This window comes from Canis lupus, chromosome 23 (assembly GCF_003254725.2).
Source record: "Canis lupus dingo isolate Sandy chromosome 23, ASM325472v2, whole genome shotgun sequence".
Lineage (NCBI taxonomy): Eukaryota > Metazoa > Chordata > Mammalia > Carnivora > Canidae > Canis > Canis lupus.
In genome coordinates this window covers 29,583,017-29,598,268 of record NC_064265.1, presented here as the reverse complement: position 1 = coordinate 29,598,268, position 15,252 = coordinate 29,583,017, and the positions used below count along the sequence as shown (strand labels likewise).

Sequence of the window (15,252 nt, the reverse complement as noted above, 5' to 3'; positions counted from 1 at the left end):
AATGCTAGATTGAGGGATCCCTGGGTGGCGCAGTGGCTTAGCGCCTGCCTTTGGCCCAGGGTGCAATCCTGGAGACCCGGGATCGAATCCCACAATGGGCTCCCAGTGCATGGAGCGTGCTTCTCCCTCAGCCTGTGTCTCTGCCTCTCTCTCTCTCTCTCTGTGTGTGACTATCATAAATAAATAATTTTTTAAAAAAAAAAGAACCAACCCTGCTGACACCTGTATTTAAAAAAAAAAAAGAATGCTAGATTGAATTCTTTATCTAGCATCCCTGATGATGCAAGTCTAATCCTCATTCCTTTAGAGGTGGCTTGTTTTTTTTCTTTTTTCCTTTAGGATTTTCTCTTTATTGCTTATGTTTTGAAATGTCACGAACATGTAGCTAGAGATAGATTCTTCCTGCCAGTCAATGGCCCTTTTATTTTTTTTTAAGATTTTATTTATTTATTTATTTGAGAGAGAGAGAGAACAAGCCAGGGGAAGGGGCAAAGGAAAGGGAGAAATAGACTCCTCACTGAGCAGGGAGCCCAATGCGGAACTTGATCCCGGGACCCCAGGATCATGACCTGAGCCAATGGCAGACACTTAACCAACTTAGCCACCCAGGCACCCCTCAATGGTCCTTTTAATCTAAAGACTTTTTTTTTTTTTTCAGTTTTAGAGGACTTTAAAGTTTCTTTAATAAATTCTTCCCTTTATTTTTCTTTTTTTTGACTATTTTCTCTTTATTAAACCTATTTTACTGTGATCTTAGACTTCATATTTTTGCTCTAAGTGTCTCTTATCTTTGCTCCCCTATTTTCAATCTTTTTCTTTCTTTCTTTCTTTTTTTTTTTTTTTTTTTTTTTGTTGTTGTTAAGATTTTATTTATTTATTCACGAGAGACACACAGAGAGAGGGAGGCAGAGACACAGGCAGAGGGAGAAGCAGGCTCCATGCAGGGAGCCTGACATGGGACTCGATCCTGGGTCTCCAGGATCAGGCCCTGGGCTAACAGCAGCGCTAAACCACTGAGCCACCCGGGCTGCCCTTGACCTCTTTTTCTTCTGCTTATCAAAAATTTTCTTGATTTGATTTTTAGTGCTTCTATTGAACTTTATGCTTTAGCAATCATATGTTAATCTCTAAGAGTTTTTATTTTCTTGTCCTCTGGTTGTTCCTGTTTCGTAACATTCTTTTCTGGTTTTCTGGTTGCAATATATATGAATCTCTCCAATTACATCAACCAGAGTTTTTGTTGTTTGCTTTAGCTCGTTTTGTTTTGTTTTGCTTTGCTTAGGTTCTGTCTGTTTCTTGTTTTTTGTTCCTCTATGGTCAGTTTTATAGTTTATTTATTTTGGTCAGTCATTCTCTTTAATGCTGCAGTCTCTCTTCACATACTACAGATCCTTGGTTTTCTGCTCATACTTTAAGATGAAAAGGAAGGGTAAATGGCAGAGCATTTTACAGGGCTCTTTTCCAGCCATGTTCCTCTCCTAGATGAGAATTTTATAAAGAAACCTTTTGTGGAGGAGGACTGGGATTCAGTTTAGAGTCACTGATGGGAAGCTAGTTTCCAAGTTACATCCTCCCAAGTCTCAGAATAAGTTTATTCAGTTTTTTGGGTTTTTTTTTTTTGTTGTTGTTGTTGTTTTGTAAAATACTACATACTTCTCCTTCAGGCTAAGTATCATATACCTGCCTATAGGATTGCCAGCTAATATATCTGTCCACCTGTAAAATCTTGAATTAATTCACCTTTGGTCACCTTACTTCTCAATTATACCTTCTGACTCTGAGGCCAGAACCCTCTCCCTTTGTAGTTTCTTACATCATTTTCCAGACTCTGACTTCTCTGTTCATTTCATTGATCAATTTGCCTTATCTGTTTCCTAGATATTTATTGAAATCTTTCATCCGTTGGTGACCACCAACACCCCTAATCCGGTGCCTCACCTTCTTTACTTCCTTTTCTGTTATGGTTATGCCTTTATTGTACTTTTATACATTTATTTCAATGGAATCTCAGGAGTAATGGGGGACAAACAAGTTTCTACAATCTTGAATTTCTCCAAGTTGTTTTGAGAAAAGCTACCAAGGGGCACCTGAGTTGTCCAGTCAGTTGAGCATCCCACTTTTGATTTCAGCTCAGGTCATGATCTCAGGGTCAAGGGATTGAGACCCAAGTCAGGCTCCTCACTCATTGTGATGTCTGCTTGGAACCTTCTCTCTCCTTCTTCCTCTGTCCCTCCCCTACCTCATGTGCATACTTTCTAAATAAATAAATAAGCTACCAATTCCGTTTCCATTCTGAACTCTAGCAAATTCTAGATTGGTTTCTATAGTATGGTTTTTTGCTTATTCAGGATCTCCTCAGACCAAAAACATAAGAGCCATAACTATACATTCTGTTTCATTTGTTTCTTCTATTCAATTGTAAGGAATTTTAAAATTTCAAATGGGAGTCCTGGAGTTTCCCTTCGCTCTGACTTTACTCTTGACTTTTATCCTTCTGTTTCTTTATCTGTTGGCCTTGGTCTCTATTTCTTGCCTAATCAACAACATTGACAACCTTTTATTACAGTATAATGTTACAGTTCTATTTTATTATTGGTTGTTGTTAATCTCTTACTATGTCTAATTTATAAATTAAACTTTATCATAGGTGTCTATGTATAGGAAAAAGCAGTATATATAGGGTTTGGTCCTATTAAAGTTTCAGGCCTCCATTGGGGATCTTAGAACATGTCCCTTGTGGATAAGGTGGCAATACTGTACTTGACATAATTCTCAACATTTCTCATTGAATGTTCATATGATTTCAGATCTCTTGAAACCATTTTTTATATGAAGTTAGAAAAAACAGGCACATGGGTGGCTCAGTGGTTGAGCATCTGCCTTTGGCTCAGGTCATGATCCTGGGGTCCTGGGATCAAGTTCCATATCAGGCTCCCCTTGGGGAGCCTGCTTCTCTCTCTGCCTGTGTCTCTGCCTCTCTGTGTGTGTCTCTCATAAATAAATAAATAAAATCTTTAAGAGAAAAAAAGAAAAAAGAATCTGATAATTTGTTTAAGGCTCTCTACAGATGTCTTTAAATTAGTCTGCCCCTGTGGTATGTGGCTTTGTAATTAGAAAGCCAGTTAAATGGGATTTTCCCTGAGGGACCAGAAGCTTAGACTTACCTGGTGAAAAAGAAATGTAGTTTTTGTAAGAAGGCCTCTTTGGGGAACTACTATAGAGCTCTGAACTATATAATCAAATTAAAGTTTGCATTAAAATTGAAAGAACTTTGTATTTCAAATTTCTAACCTTTAATAAATAAAAAACAAAAGAGAACCTAGGCTTACTGACATCAGAATCAGAGAGGTATATATGTGGACAAGCCCAAGTAAACCATCCTCAGCGGCTCTAGTATGTCAAGCCCAAATGGTATAGTCAGGATGGGTACTAAGATCCTCAGACCAGCTTACCTTCCCCCAACTCCATGGTGGGGGAAATGAGGTCTTTCTCAGCCACTGACTGGGTAGTTAATACCATGTGAGTGTTAATACCTTGTTGTTCATATGTCAGAAAATAGGAGATCTAAGCAGGAGGAAATACACTAAAGGAATTTTACCACTTTTCTAACATGCCAAAATAGTATGAATGGGAGAGCCGTAATTTGTCTTAAGGGTTGTAGTGTTTCATGGCTTCGACTTCTGGTTCTTTTTGTGCAGCAGCTGTCATTAATGGAATCCACTCTTGGCTCTGCATGGTCATTTTTCTTGGGTGATGTACAGCTTTGTACATAAGCATTTTTTAATGAGTCAAGGGTTTTCTTCCTTTTTTTTTTTTTTTCAAAATAAACTTAGAAGGATTAGAACTTTTAGGGTGAAATGTCAGACTCAAAATTTCTTTTTATGGTGTATTCTCATTTTCTCCCTGGTTTTAGGAGCTGGAAATCCAAAGTGCACAATTGCAATTGTTTTGGGAAGAACTAAAAATGCCTCTGCAACCAGGTAATAAAATAATTGTGATTGAGAAATCTAATTAGGAATAAAAATCACCCTTTCTTTCTACCCATGTAATTTACCTAAAATGCACCATTTGGTTTGGGTGCCTGGGTGCCTCAGTCAGTTAAGTGTCTGACTCTTGATTTCAGCCCAGATCATGATTTCAGGGTTATGAGACTGAGCCCTGTGTTGGGCATGGAGCCTGCTTAAGATTCTTTTCCCTCTGCTTCTTCCACCCCTCTCTAAAGAAATTTCTTTTAAAAAATGCACCAGTTGAACTTATAGATTATAATAATATAAAGTATGAGCTTAATGTCACATTTGTGTTTCATAGTTATTTTACTATAAGATTTATTTAAGAAACATTTTAGGGAGTTGCTATATGTTCTTCACTGTGGAATTTCCTGTATTAAAAAGTGTTGCTGAATCCTCAAAGCTGTTTGGATCAGATTATAGGACATAAAAATTTTCAGAATGATCTGTAAATAATTATGTGATTAGACTATAGATCAAAGACAGTATAGTCTTGCAACATTTGATATTATCAGTTCCCAGTTTCCATTGCTGAACAATGAGAAGCTTCAATCAAGTAACTTTAATTGATTTTCATATCATTATTGCTGTTCCAGATCACAGCCTACATCCAACTGTGCTTGATGTATGTCTTCCACACAATTCCCATTCCAGACATCATTGCTTGCATGTACATAATAACAATCGAAAAAGGACAATTGCAACTCCGTCTAACAGCTGTTTTATTTTTCCACTTAGCACACTTTTCCTAACATCTGTTTTTCTTTAACCAGATACAAACAACACAGCATGGTTCTTGTTCCTGTCAACACACCTGGTGTAGAAATAATAAGGCCTTTGTCAGTTTTTGGCTACATAGGTAAGTACTCAAACAACAGAAGTGTGCATTAGCAAGCAGGATCACTGAGATATGCAGTAATACTGAAGGAAACAGATAGCATTATAATGCAGTAGATATATTCTTAGAAATCCTTTGGTGCTGACAACGGTTTTAACATAAATGCCAGTAGAATTCAGAATAAAGGGATGCCTGGGTAGCTCAGCGGTTGAGCAGCTAGCTTTGGCTCAGGACGTGATCCTGGAGTCCCAAGATCGAGTCCCACGTCGGGCTCCCTGCATGGAGTCTGCTTCTCCCTCTGCCTGTGTCTTTGCCTCTCTCTGTGTGTCTCTCATGAATAAATAAATAAAATCTTAACAACAACAACAAAAAAAGCAAAGAGAGGCAATGCATCATTGGACATCATTTTGTTTACTTTTGGGAAAGGGTAGATTGTATTCAAGGAACAGCAGTTGAGACTCTGCTTCTATCATCTAGGAGAATGAGTTAATGAAACAAACTTAGAAAAACTAAATCTTTTTTTAAAAAATATTTATTTATTCATGAGAGAGAGAGAGGCAGAGACACAGGCAGAGGGAGAAGCAGGCTCCCTGCAGGGAACCCAATGTGGGACTCGATCTGGATTCCTGGATCACGCCCTGAGCTGAAGGCAGACGCTCAACCACTGAGCCATCCAGGCATCCCTAGAAAAATTAAATCTAAGTAATCCACAGTAAAATTCTTTTTTTTTTTTTTTTAAGAGACAGAAATGGGGGGAAGAGGCAGAGAGAGAAAATCTTAAGCGGGCTCCATGCCGAGCCCTTAGCCAATGAGAGACTTGATCTCACAACCCTAAGACCCCCAAAATGGATTTATAATTTATGTTGCCTGGAAATCACCTCCATTTTAGAACCTGTGTTTAAATTTTCAGTGAGACAAATGTACAGCCCCTCTCCAACTCGCTACACACAAGGCCAAAAGAAACAACTCTGGAGAAGTTTGATTATTAATGTCTATTCTGACAGGAAAAGGGTGTGGAGTTAGCATGAGATTATCTCTAGAACTTAAGGGTGGGGGAGGGAGTATGAGGAGGGGTAGGCGGTGTGATGTAAAGACTAAAGTGTTCTCAGTCTCCATCAAATGCCAGCATTTCCAAGAGGCAAACACATAGTGAACAATCCTGGACTGGGAGTAGTCTCTGCTTTGTCTTGAATGCTGAGCCTGCTTTGTCCCTTCTTGCAGGTTTTTTGCAGTTTCAGGCATTGATTTACACAATGATAAAATAAGAAACAAATTACAGGGCACCTGGGTGGCTCAGTGGATTAATTGTCTGCCTTCAGCTCAGATCCTAATCCTGGGATCCAGCCCCACGTTGGGCTCCCTGCTCAGTGGAGAGCCTACTTCTCTTTTCCCTCTGCCAGTCACTTCCCCTCTTTGTGCTCTCTCTTGCTCTCTCGCTCTCTTGTCCTCACTCTCTCAAAACAAAACAAAACAAAACAAAACAGCCTTAAACTACATTATTCACTTTCAAGTTTTGAACTATTGAAACCATTTCTCCCCCAAGCAAAATTTTCTATGGAAGTTCATATATTAAAAATCTCAAAGAAGAAATAATAATAAAGTAATAATAAGATAATCTGATTGGACCTATGAGGCCGCCTTCCCTTTTAGTAACTCTACAAACTTCAGAAAATGAGTTTGAAAACCTCTAGATCAAATAATTCTAAAATCTCTTCTAAGTGGAACAGTTTATGAGTTTCCTGGGCTATGGGGCTAGGGGTTCAGAGCTTAAGGTCTACCTAGGAATACCTAATATATGAGGCTTTTAAGTCCTGTGCCTTCTGAGTAATTTCTTTGATTAATATTAATTATATATGACCAATTTTTTGGTCAACTCATTTTGCTCTTTAAAATTATGTTTTCTGAGGTACCTGAGTGGTTCAGTTGGTTAAACATCTGCCTGCATGGGACACCTGGGTGGCTCAACAGTTGAGCATCTGCCTTTGGCTCAAGGCGTGATCCCGGTCCAGAGATTGAGCCCTACATCGGACTCCCTGTGAGGAGCCTGCTTCTCTCTCTATGCCTCTGCTTTTCTCTATGTCTCTCAGGAATAAATAAATAAAATATGTATTTTTTAAATCTGACTTCAGATCATGACCTTGGGGTCCTGGGATCGAGCCCCCCATTGGCTCCCTGCTCAGCAGGGAGCCAGCTTCTCTTCCCTTTCCCCTGCTCATACTCTCTCTATCTTTATCTCTTTCTCAAATAAATAAATAAAATCTTTAAAAAATTTTTATTTTCTATTTTACAGATAATTTCCATGGAGGACATTTTGAGATCCATTTTAATCAAGTACGAGTTCCTGCCACCAATTTAATACTAGGTGAGATAAGTTTGGAAAAATGATTCTTCAGTATTGTGTACTAAAATATTTTCAGGTCTAAATCTGGAAAAGATAGGAAATGTACTTTAGTTTACATATTTTTTTCTCTTAGATACTTTTCCCTCTTACCCCATTTATAAGGGAACATTTTTTTCATGGTGGATTTTCTTACATGGAATAATATTTCATTTAAGTATTTGATGTGGTTTTATATATCATATATAGCTAAATACAAAAAATACAATTCGGAGCAACATTTTTTTTTTTTCTAAAACATCTTCAGTTCTCGTTTTAAGAAACCTCAAACCTTTCTGAATTCAAGTCTTATATATAAACATATTAGAAGCATAAATAAGTTTGCATAATAAATGCCTGGTTCATTTCATCCTCTTGCTTACTGGAATCCTACCCTAAACTTCAGTGAGCACTGCAAGTGACACTTCTTTCAGAAAGATTTTGTGTTCTTCACCCAATCTACTCATAAACCCCTGCTGCCTGCCAGGCCCTCAGGGTACATTCTCTCTCTCCTTTGCCTTTCTTGTTCTCCACCATATCCCTTATTCCTAGCATCCTTGTCCCTCTTCTGGATTCTGAACTCCCAGTAGAGAGACTGTGTCTTATCTACCACTGAAACCTTATGAAATAGCATATGCATAGTTGGTACTCAAGAGACAGTTCTTAAATTGGATTGAAATGTTTAACAATGGTGGTTTAAAAACATAGAGATCAAAATTTCCATAAATAATGCACATTATTATAGAGCTTTTTTTTTTTCCCCCTACCAGAATGCCATTCTCATTGAGAGGGCCGTTCATCATTTTCTCAAGATTTGTGTAAATAACAGAATAGGTGGGCTGTGGCCACTTTCACATTCTCCCTTCTTTCTTACAGGTGAAGGTAGGGGATTTGAAATTGCCCAAGGCCGCCTTGGGCCTGGCAGGATCCACCACTGTATGAGAACAGTAGGTCTGGCAGAACGGGCTTTGCAGATTATGTGTGATCGAGCAACACAAAGGGTGGCCTTTAAGAAGAAACTGTTTTCACATGTAAGGATGATTAGTTACTTGAATTTATTCTAGCCCAATGCACTCACTGATCCAGAAACAAAACAGCATTACTTGTCACTCACTGATCCAGAAACAAAACAGCATTACTTGTCATAAAGAGATTTCCTCTAAATAAATAAGATGATTTTTTTTTAAGTACAAAGTATATTTGTCTGTACTTAAATATAGTCTGATGAGAGACCTTTAACTTTGTGAAAGATTAACTACTTCCTAAAGTGCTTCAACACAGCGCAAAGAGTATGGACAATTCCTTCAACTTTCTCAGACTCTTGTTATCTAGAGAACCAGGTACATTAGCACTCTGAGGAGAGAGCTGGTATAAAGAAGAGGGATTTGCCTTATTCTTTGACTTTCTGAAGGGAATTAGTAAGTGAGGAAATACAGGAAAATAACCTAAGACTCAGTGAAAGGAGAGAGATCTAAAAATGGAATGGACTGCTTCTATAGGAAGTAAGTTTCCTGTCACTGGAGAAAGGCAAGTACAAATGGAACCAGTATTTGATGAGATGTTCCTGATTTTTTGAATTCCCATCTATAAATTATATACTGCTGAGTCTGATGTTTACAAAGCACAATCAACAATATAGTTAAATGAGGGCAATATAATCAAAATTAGAGACTATCAAGAGGGAAAAGAAGCTGTCATTCTGACTTCCTTGGAAAACTTTATAAGTGGGATATTCAAATCATCTCCCAAAAGCCTTTCTAACTTCTAAGAAGGCAAGAAAATTTGTTTTAAGTATTCATTACTTAGGATTGCTAACATTTTAGTATTAGGTCAAACTTGGGTTGGTAAAATTATATTTGTGTTTGCTGGACATAATCTTTTAGTATATTGGTCCCCTTGTAAAGTACATTTGTGAGCATCTTTTAAAATTTAGCAGTGTATTTTATTTAAAGATTTTATTTATTTATTCATGAGAGACACACAGAGAGAGAGGCAGAGACACAGGCAGAGGGAGAAGCAGGCTCCATGCAGGGAACCCAATGTGGGACTCGATCCTGGCACCATGGGATCGCGCCCTGAGCCAAAGGCAGGTGCTCAGCCGCTGAGCCACCCAGGCCTCCCTCGCAGTGTATTTTTTTTACCTTAAATTTCCTATAGGCTATGTTTGCTTTTTGTGAAATATTATTCAGCATATCTGTGCTTTAGTTGTAACACTTTCTATGAAAAAATACAGCCTGTTTTTGGCACACACCTAGGAATAACTTGTTGAGGAACCCTTTTAGTATATGGTGAGGGCAAGGAGTTCAGCTGTTGGATGGACACTGTGGGAGGAAGTAAGAAGGTGTGAACTTTGGGGACTCTGAATACAACTCCATGCTGCTCTGAGTAGGAGCTGAAGAGTTGCTCATGACATCAATTTCACTTCCTATACTTTTCTCTCAGGATTGCCCCCCAACCCTGGAGCAGGATGAAGGGAGGACATGAGAGGTTGATGCACAGACATCTTGAACACATAAAAGCACTTTCCTCAAGTTTCATGAGAGATGTTTTCAACACTATACTAGAGGGAAATTTCCCTCATGCTTTTTGTAAGTTAATGTATAAAGCAGAACAAGCCTGAGCTTTTCAAAAATATGCCTCCCTTCACTGGAAACTTCTTGCATTTGGCACAAAGAAAATGACCTGGCAGAGGCAAAAGAGATGTGGAGGCATGTCATAAACAAAAATCCGAGCCAGATTTTTTTTTTCTCAGTTTGTGTAAGTAACATTCCATTTCCCTGAATTTGGAGACTCTTTCCAGCTGCCTTCTCAATTATTCCAGGCACTATAGCAAAAAATTCTCTCCCAAAATAATCTGGCAACTCCTTGGAGCACTCAGTTTCTATTAACTGAATGCTTTTCAGCAAATCCAGGGTCTGTAGAGACCCAGCTGAGAACACTTTTCTTTACTCGAAAGCTAAGAAATAAATGTACTTGTAATCTGATCATGAAGTTATAATCACTCAGCTTTACAGTCATCAAAAAGATACTGCTGGGGCTTGTTTGAAGTTGTTAATTCAGGGCATGCCTGGGTGGCTCAGCAAGTGAGCATCTGCCTTTGGCTCAGGGCGTGAACCCGGAGTTCTGGGATCAAGTCCCACTTTGGGCTCCCCACAGGGAGCCTGCTTCTCCCTCTGCCTGTGTCTCTGCTTCTCTCTGTGTCTCTCATGAATAAATAAATAAAGCTTAAAAAAAAAAGTAACTACTAGAAAATTTTAAATTACATTTGTAGCTTACAACAAACATTTCTATTGGATGACTTTTGAGGTTGAAACAAGGCTCTAAATTAACAACTTTTTTTTTTTTTAAGATTTTATTTATTTATTCATGAGAGACACACAGAGAGAGGCAAAGACACAGGCAGAGGGATAAGTAGGCTCCACGCAGGGAACCTGATGTGGGACTTGATCCTGGGTGTCCAGGATCACATCCTGGGCTGAAGGTGGTGCTAAACCGCTGAGCCACCTGGGCTGCCCAGTAGTTACATTTTTTAAAAAGTAAAAGAAATAGATGAAATTGATTTTTATAATCTATTTTATTTAACCCAGTATATTCAAAATGTTATCATCTCAACATGAAATCAATATAAAAATATTTTAAAGGTATTTTATGATCTTTTTAAAAAACGACTGATTTTTCTAAATTGAGTGTCATTGCACACTTAGGACACATCTCAGTTCAGACTAGGCATATTTCAAATGCTCAGTAGCCACATGTGGTTATCAGCAGTTATATTGAACATCGCTGTTATAGAGAAACTGATCAAATATCCACTGCTCAAGAAATGTACTATAGCACACATAAGCATAAAAATAACTGTGGAAGGTTCATGTGGCTCCAGTAATAGCACTGTGATTGGCTGTTGGTCAAACTTAAATACTATTCTCCGCTGTAAACACCAGTTCTCTAACTAGGGATGGGAACAACAACACCACCAAGAAAGAACCCATTGTGGCCAACCAGGAGCATCTGTTATTGTCCTCTGAGTTTCACTGCTGAGTTCTGAATGTTTGCTTGCCTGTGGGATTTATGATAAGGGTTGGTCTCTATATTCTCCATTCACCTCCCCACTTTTCTTCCAAGTTCTAACCAGTAGAGAAAACTCATGAAGACAACTAAGAAGCAAGTACCAATTTTTTTTAATTAAAATATTTTGGGGAGGCCTGGGTGCCTCAGTGGTTAAGCATCTGCCTTTGGCTCAGGGCATGATCCTGGAGTCCCAGGATCAAGTCCCGCAGGGAGCTCCCTGCATGGAGCCTGCTTCTCCCTCTACCTGTGTCTCTGCCTCTCTCTCTCTCTCTCTGTGTGTGTGTGTGTCTCTCATGAATAAATAAATAAAATCTTTAAAAAATAAAAATAAAATCTTTATTTTGAAATCACTGTAGATTCACATGCAGATGTAAAAAATAATGAGATCCCTTACATTCTTTCCTATGTTTCTCCATGGTAACATCTTGCCAAACTACAGTATAAAATCAGAACCAGGATATTGTCATTGATAGACTCCAGATATAGGACATTTCCATCACCACAAGGATCCCTCATCTTGTTCTTTCATGAGCACACCCACCTCCTCATTCTTGTCATCTCCTCATTAACCCCTGGCAACCTTTAATCTGTTCTTCATTTTTGTAATTTTGTCATCTCAAGAATGGAATCATACAGCATATAAGCTTTTGGTGTTGGCATTTTTTCACTTAGCATAATTCTCTGGAGATTCATCCAGATTATATGTGCGAATAGTTGGTTCATTTTTTTTATTGCTGGGCAGTATTCCTTGGTATGGATTATCACAGTTTAACTGTTTACCTGATGAGGGATATCTGGGTGATTCCTGTCTGTGACTGTTACAGATAGAGCTGCTATAAACATTCATGTACAGGTTTTTATGTGAACATACGCCTTTATTTCTCTGAGATTAATGCGTAAGAATGCTGGGTCATATAGGAGTAGTATGTTCAGTTTTTAAAGAAACCACCAAACTCTTTTCCAAAATGGCTAAATTTTCACTTTCATCAGCTGTGTATAAATGATCTAGTTTCTCCACATCCCCACCAGCATGTGGTATTGTCACTTTTTTTTTTTATTTTAGCCCTCCGATAGGAGTATAGGAGTAGTGATATCTCATTGTGGTTTGCTTGTATGTATGTATGTATGTATTTTTAAAGATTTTATTTATTTATTCATGAGAGATACACAGAGAGAGAGGCAGAGACATAGGCAGAGGGAGAAGGAGGGTCAATGCAAGGAGCCCAATGTAGGTGGGACTCCATCCCGGATCCTAGGATCACGCCCTGGGCCAAAGGCAGATGCTCAACCCCTGAGCCACCCAGGGGTCCCTAAAATGACTTTTCTGCATGGATTTATATGACCATGTGATTTTCTTCTTTAACCTTGTTAATATGGTAGAGTACATTGATTTTCAAATACTCAACCAACTTTGCATCCTTGAAATAAACCCTACTTTTTCATAGTGTATAATTCTTTGTTATATATCATTGAACTCTACTTGCTAAGTTTTGTTAAGGATTTTCGCATATGGATTCATGAAGGATATTGGTCAATAGTTTTTGTTTTTTCGTACTGTCTTTATCTGGTTTTGATATTAGGATAGTATCTTTACAAAACGATGTTGGAGGTATTCCCATTTCTTTTACTTTCTGGGAGAAATTGTCTAGATTGGTGTTAATTATTCTTGAAGCATTTGGTAGTCTCTAATGAAACCTTTTGGGCCTGGAGATTTGGGGCTAGAGAGGTAGTTTTTTAAAGATTAATTTCCTTATTAGTTTCAGGGTTATTCAGTTTATCTGTTTTATATTGGATGAGTCATGGTTTTTGTTTTTTTTTTTGTATTTTTTGAGGAAGTGATCCATTTTATCTAAGCTGTTAAGTTTATTGTTTAGAGATGTTCACAATATTCTCCTCTTATCCTATTGATGTTTGCAGGGTCTGTAGTGATATATCCCCTATTTCACTGACTTTGGTAACTTGTGCCTACTTTTTCTTGTCAGTCTTGCTACAGCTCTGCTGTTCTTACTGATCTTATCAAAGAATAGAAAATATATTAATTATTAATATACAAAACTATAACATGATTGTTATATTAGGGCTTAATATTAACAAGATATTTGTTTCATTGATTTTTCTCTATTTTTTTTCAATTTTATTGATTCCTGCTCTTTATTATATACTTCCTTTTGCTTTCTTTGTATTTATTTTGCTCATTTGGATTTATTTTGTTTCTTGAGGTGGTAGCATGGATTACTGACTTGAGACTTTTCCTCTTTTCTCATGTGTGTTTTTTAGTGCTATAATTTTCCTTCTCAGTACTACTTTACCTATGTTCCACAAAATGTGGTATATTGTGTTTTCGTGTTAATTCAGCTCAGTGTATTTTTCAGTTTCCTTTGAGACTCTTTAACACAAGAATTGTTTAAGAAGTGTGTTACTTAGTTTCCAAGTGTTTGGAGTTTTTCCTGTTACTCTGTTTTTAATTTCTAGTTTGATCTTATTGCAGTTACAGAACAAACTCTGTATTATTTCATTTCTTACTAATTTTTTGAGATTTGTTTTATGGCTCAGGTTATGGTCTATCTTTCTATATGTTTGAGGACACTTGAAAAGAGTGTGAATTCTGTTGTTGGGTGGAATGTTCTATAAATGTCTATTAGATCCTGTTGCTTGATGGTGTTGAATTCCTCTATATTCTTATTGATCTTCTAATTGTATCAGTAGTTGAGAGAGAGGTGTTGAAGTCTCCAATCAGGATTGTGGATTTGTTTACTGCTCCTTTCATTTCTATCAGTTTTTGTTTTACGTATTCAGCAGCTCCATTGTTTGATGCATACACATTTAGGATAGTTGCTAGTTTCTTTTTTTTTTTTTTTTTTTTAGGTTTTTTTTTTTTTTTTTTTTTTTTTTTTTTTTTTTTTTTTAGCTGCTACTTCTTGATGGATTTACCCTTTTATCATTGTATAACGACCCTATCTGTCTTTGGTAATTTTCTTTGTTCAGAAGTTTGCTTCATCTGATAGTAATATAGCTAGCTGTTCCAGCTTTCATTTAATTAATGTTTACATACTACATAATTTTTTTTGTTTTTAGCTTGCTTATGTCATTATATTTGAAGTGAATTTTGGGCAGCCTGGTGGCTCAGCGGTTTAGCACCACTTTCAGCCCAGGGCGTGATCCTGGAGACCCAAGATCGAGTCCCATGTCAGGCTCCCTGCATGGAGCCTGCTTCTCCCTCTGCCTGTGTCTCTCTCTGCCTCTCTCTCTGCCTCTCTCTGTGTCTCTCATGGATAAATAAATAAAATCTTTTAAAAAAAGAAAAGAAAATGAATTGTTTTCTAATTGGCACTTAGGTGGGTCTTGTTCTTTAATCCGCTCTAACAGTCTTTGTAGTAATTCACATTATGGCTTAAGTGTGTCATTTAATGTTTTGTTTTGTGTTCTCTGTTTTTCATTATTTTTATTCCTGCATTCCTTTAACATTTTTCGAATTCCATTTTGCTTTATCTATAATGTTTGAGTGTACCCTTCTGTATAGCTCTTTTAGTAGTTGGTCTAGGTATTACATTATATGAATATATACATATTTGTATATATGCATGTATTTTATCAGTCTGCTGGTGTCCTTATTTTACCTTTTTGAGTGAAGTATAGAAACTTTACCTCCCTTAATTGAAATCCCTTTTTTTCTTAAAGATTTTATTATTTATTTATTCATAGAGACACAGAGAGAGAGGGAGAGGCAGAGACACAGGCAGAGGGAGAAGCAGGCTCCATGCAGAGAGCCCGACATGGGACTCCATCCAGGGTCTCCAGGATCACGCCCTGGGCTGCAGGCAGTGCTAAACTGCTGCGCCACTGGGGCTGCCCTTGAAATCCCTTTAATTTCCTTCATTTATAATTGTCTTAAATATTTGTTTCACATAAATTTAGAATGACATCACAGTATTAAAATATTTGCTTCAACTCTTAAGCATAAT

At 37.6% G+C, this 15,252-nt stretch overlaps 1 protein-coding gene across 1 annotated transcript in view; it reads left to right on the top strand.

Moving 5' to 3' along the window:
* Positions 1 to 15,252, top strand: part of ACAD11 (acyl-CoA dehydrogenase family member 11) — a 109,531-nt gene that overhangs the window by 80,951 nt on the left and 13,328 nt on the right. The window contains exons 14-17 of the mRNA XM_025448852.3: positions 3,914 to 3,980; positions 4,781 to 4,866; positions 7,136 to 7,207; positions 8,099 to 8,253. Of these exons, the coding sequence (XP_025304637.1) occupies positions 3,914 to 3,980; positions 4,781 to 4,866; positions 7,136 to 7,207; positions 8,099 to 8,253 (380 nt within the window). The remainder of the gene's footprint in view (positions 1 to 3,913; positions 3,981 to 4,780; positions 4,867 to 7,135; positions 7,208 to 8,098; positions 8,254 to 15,252) is intronic.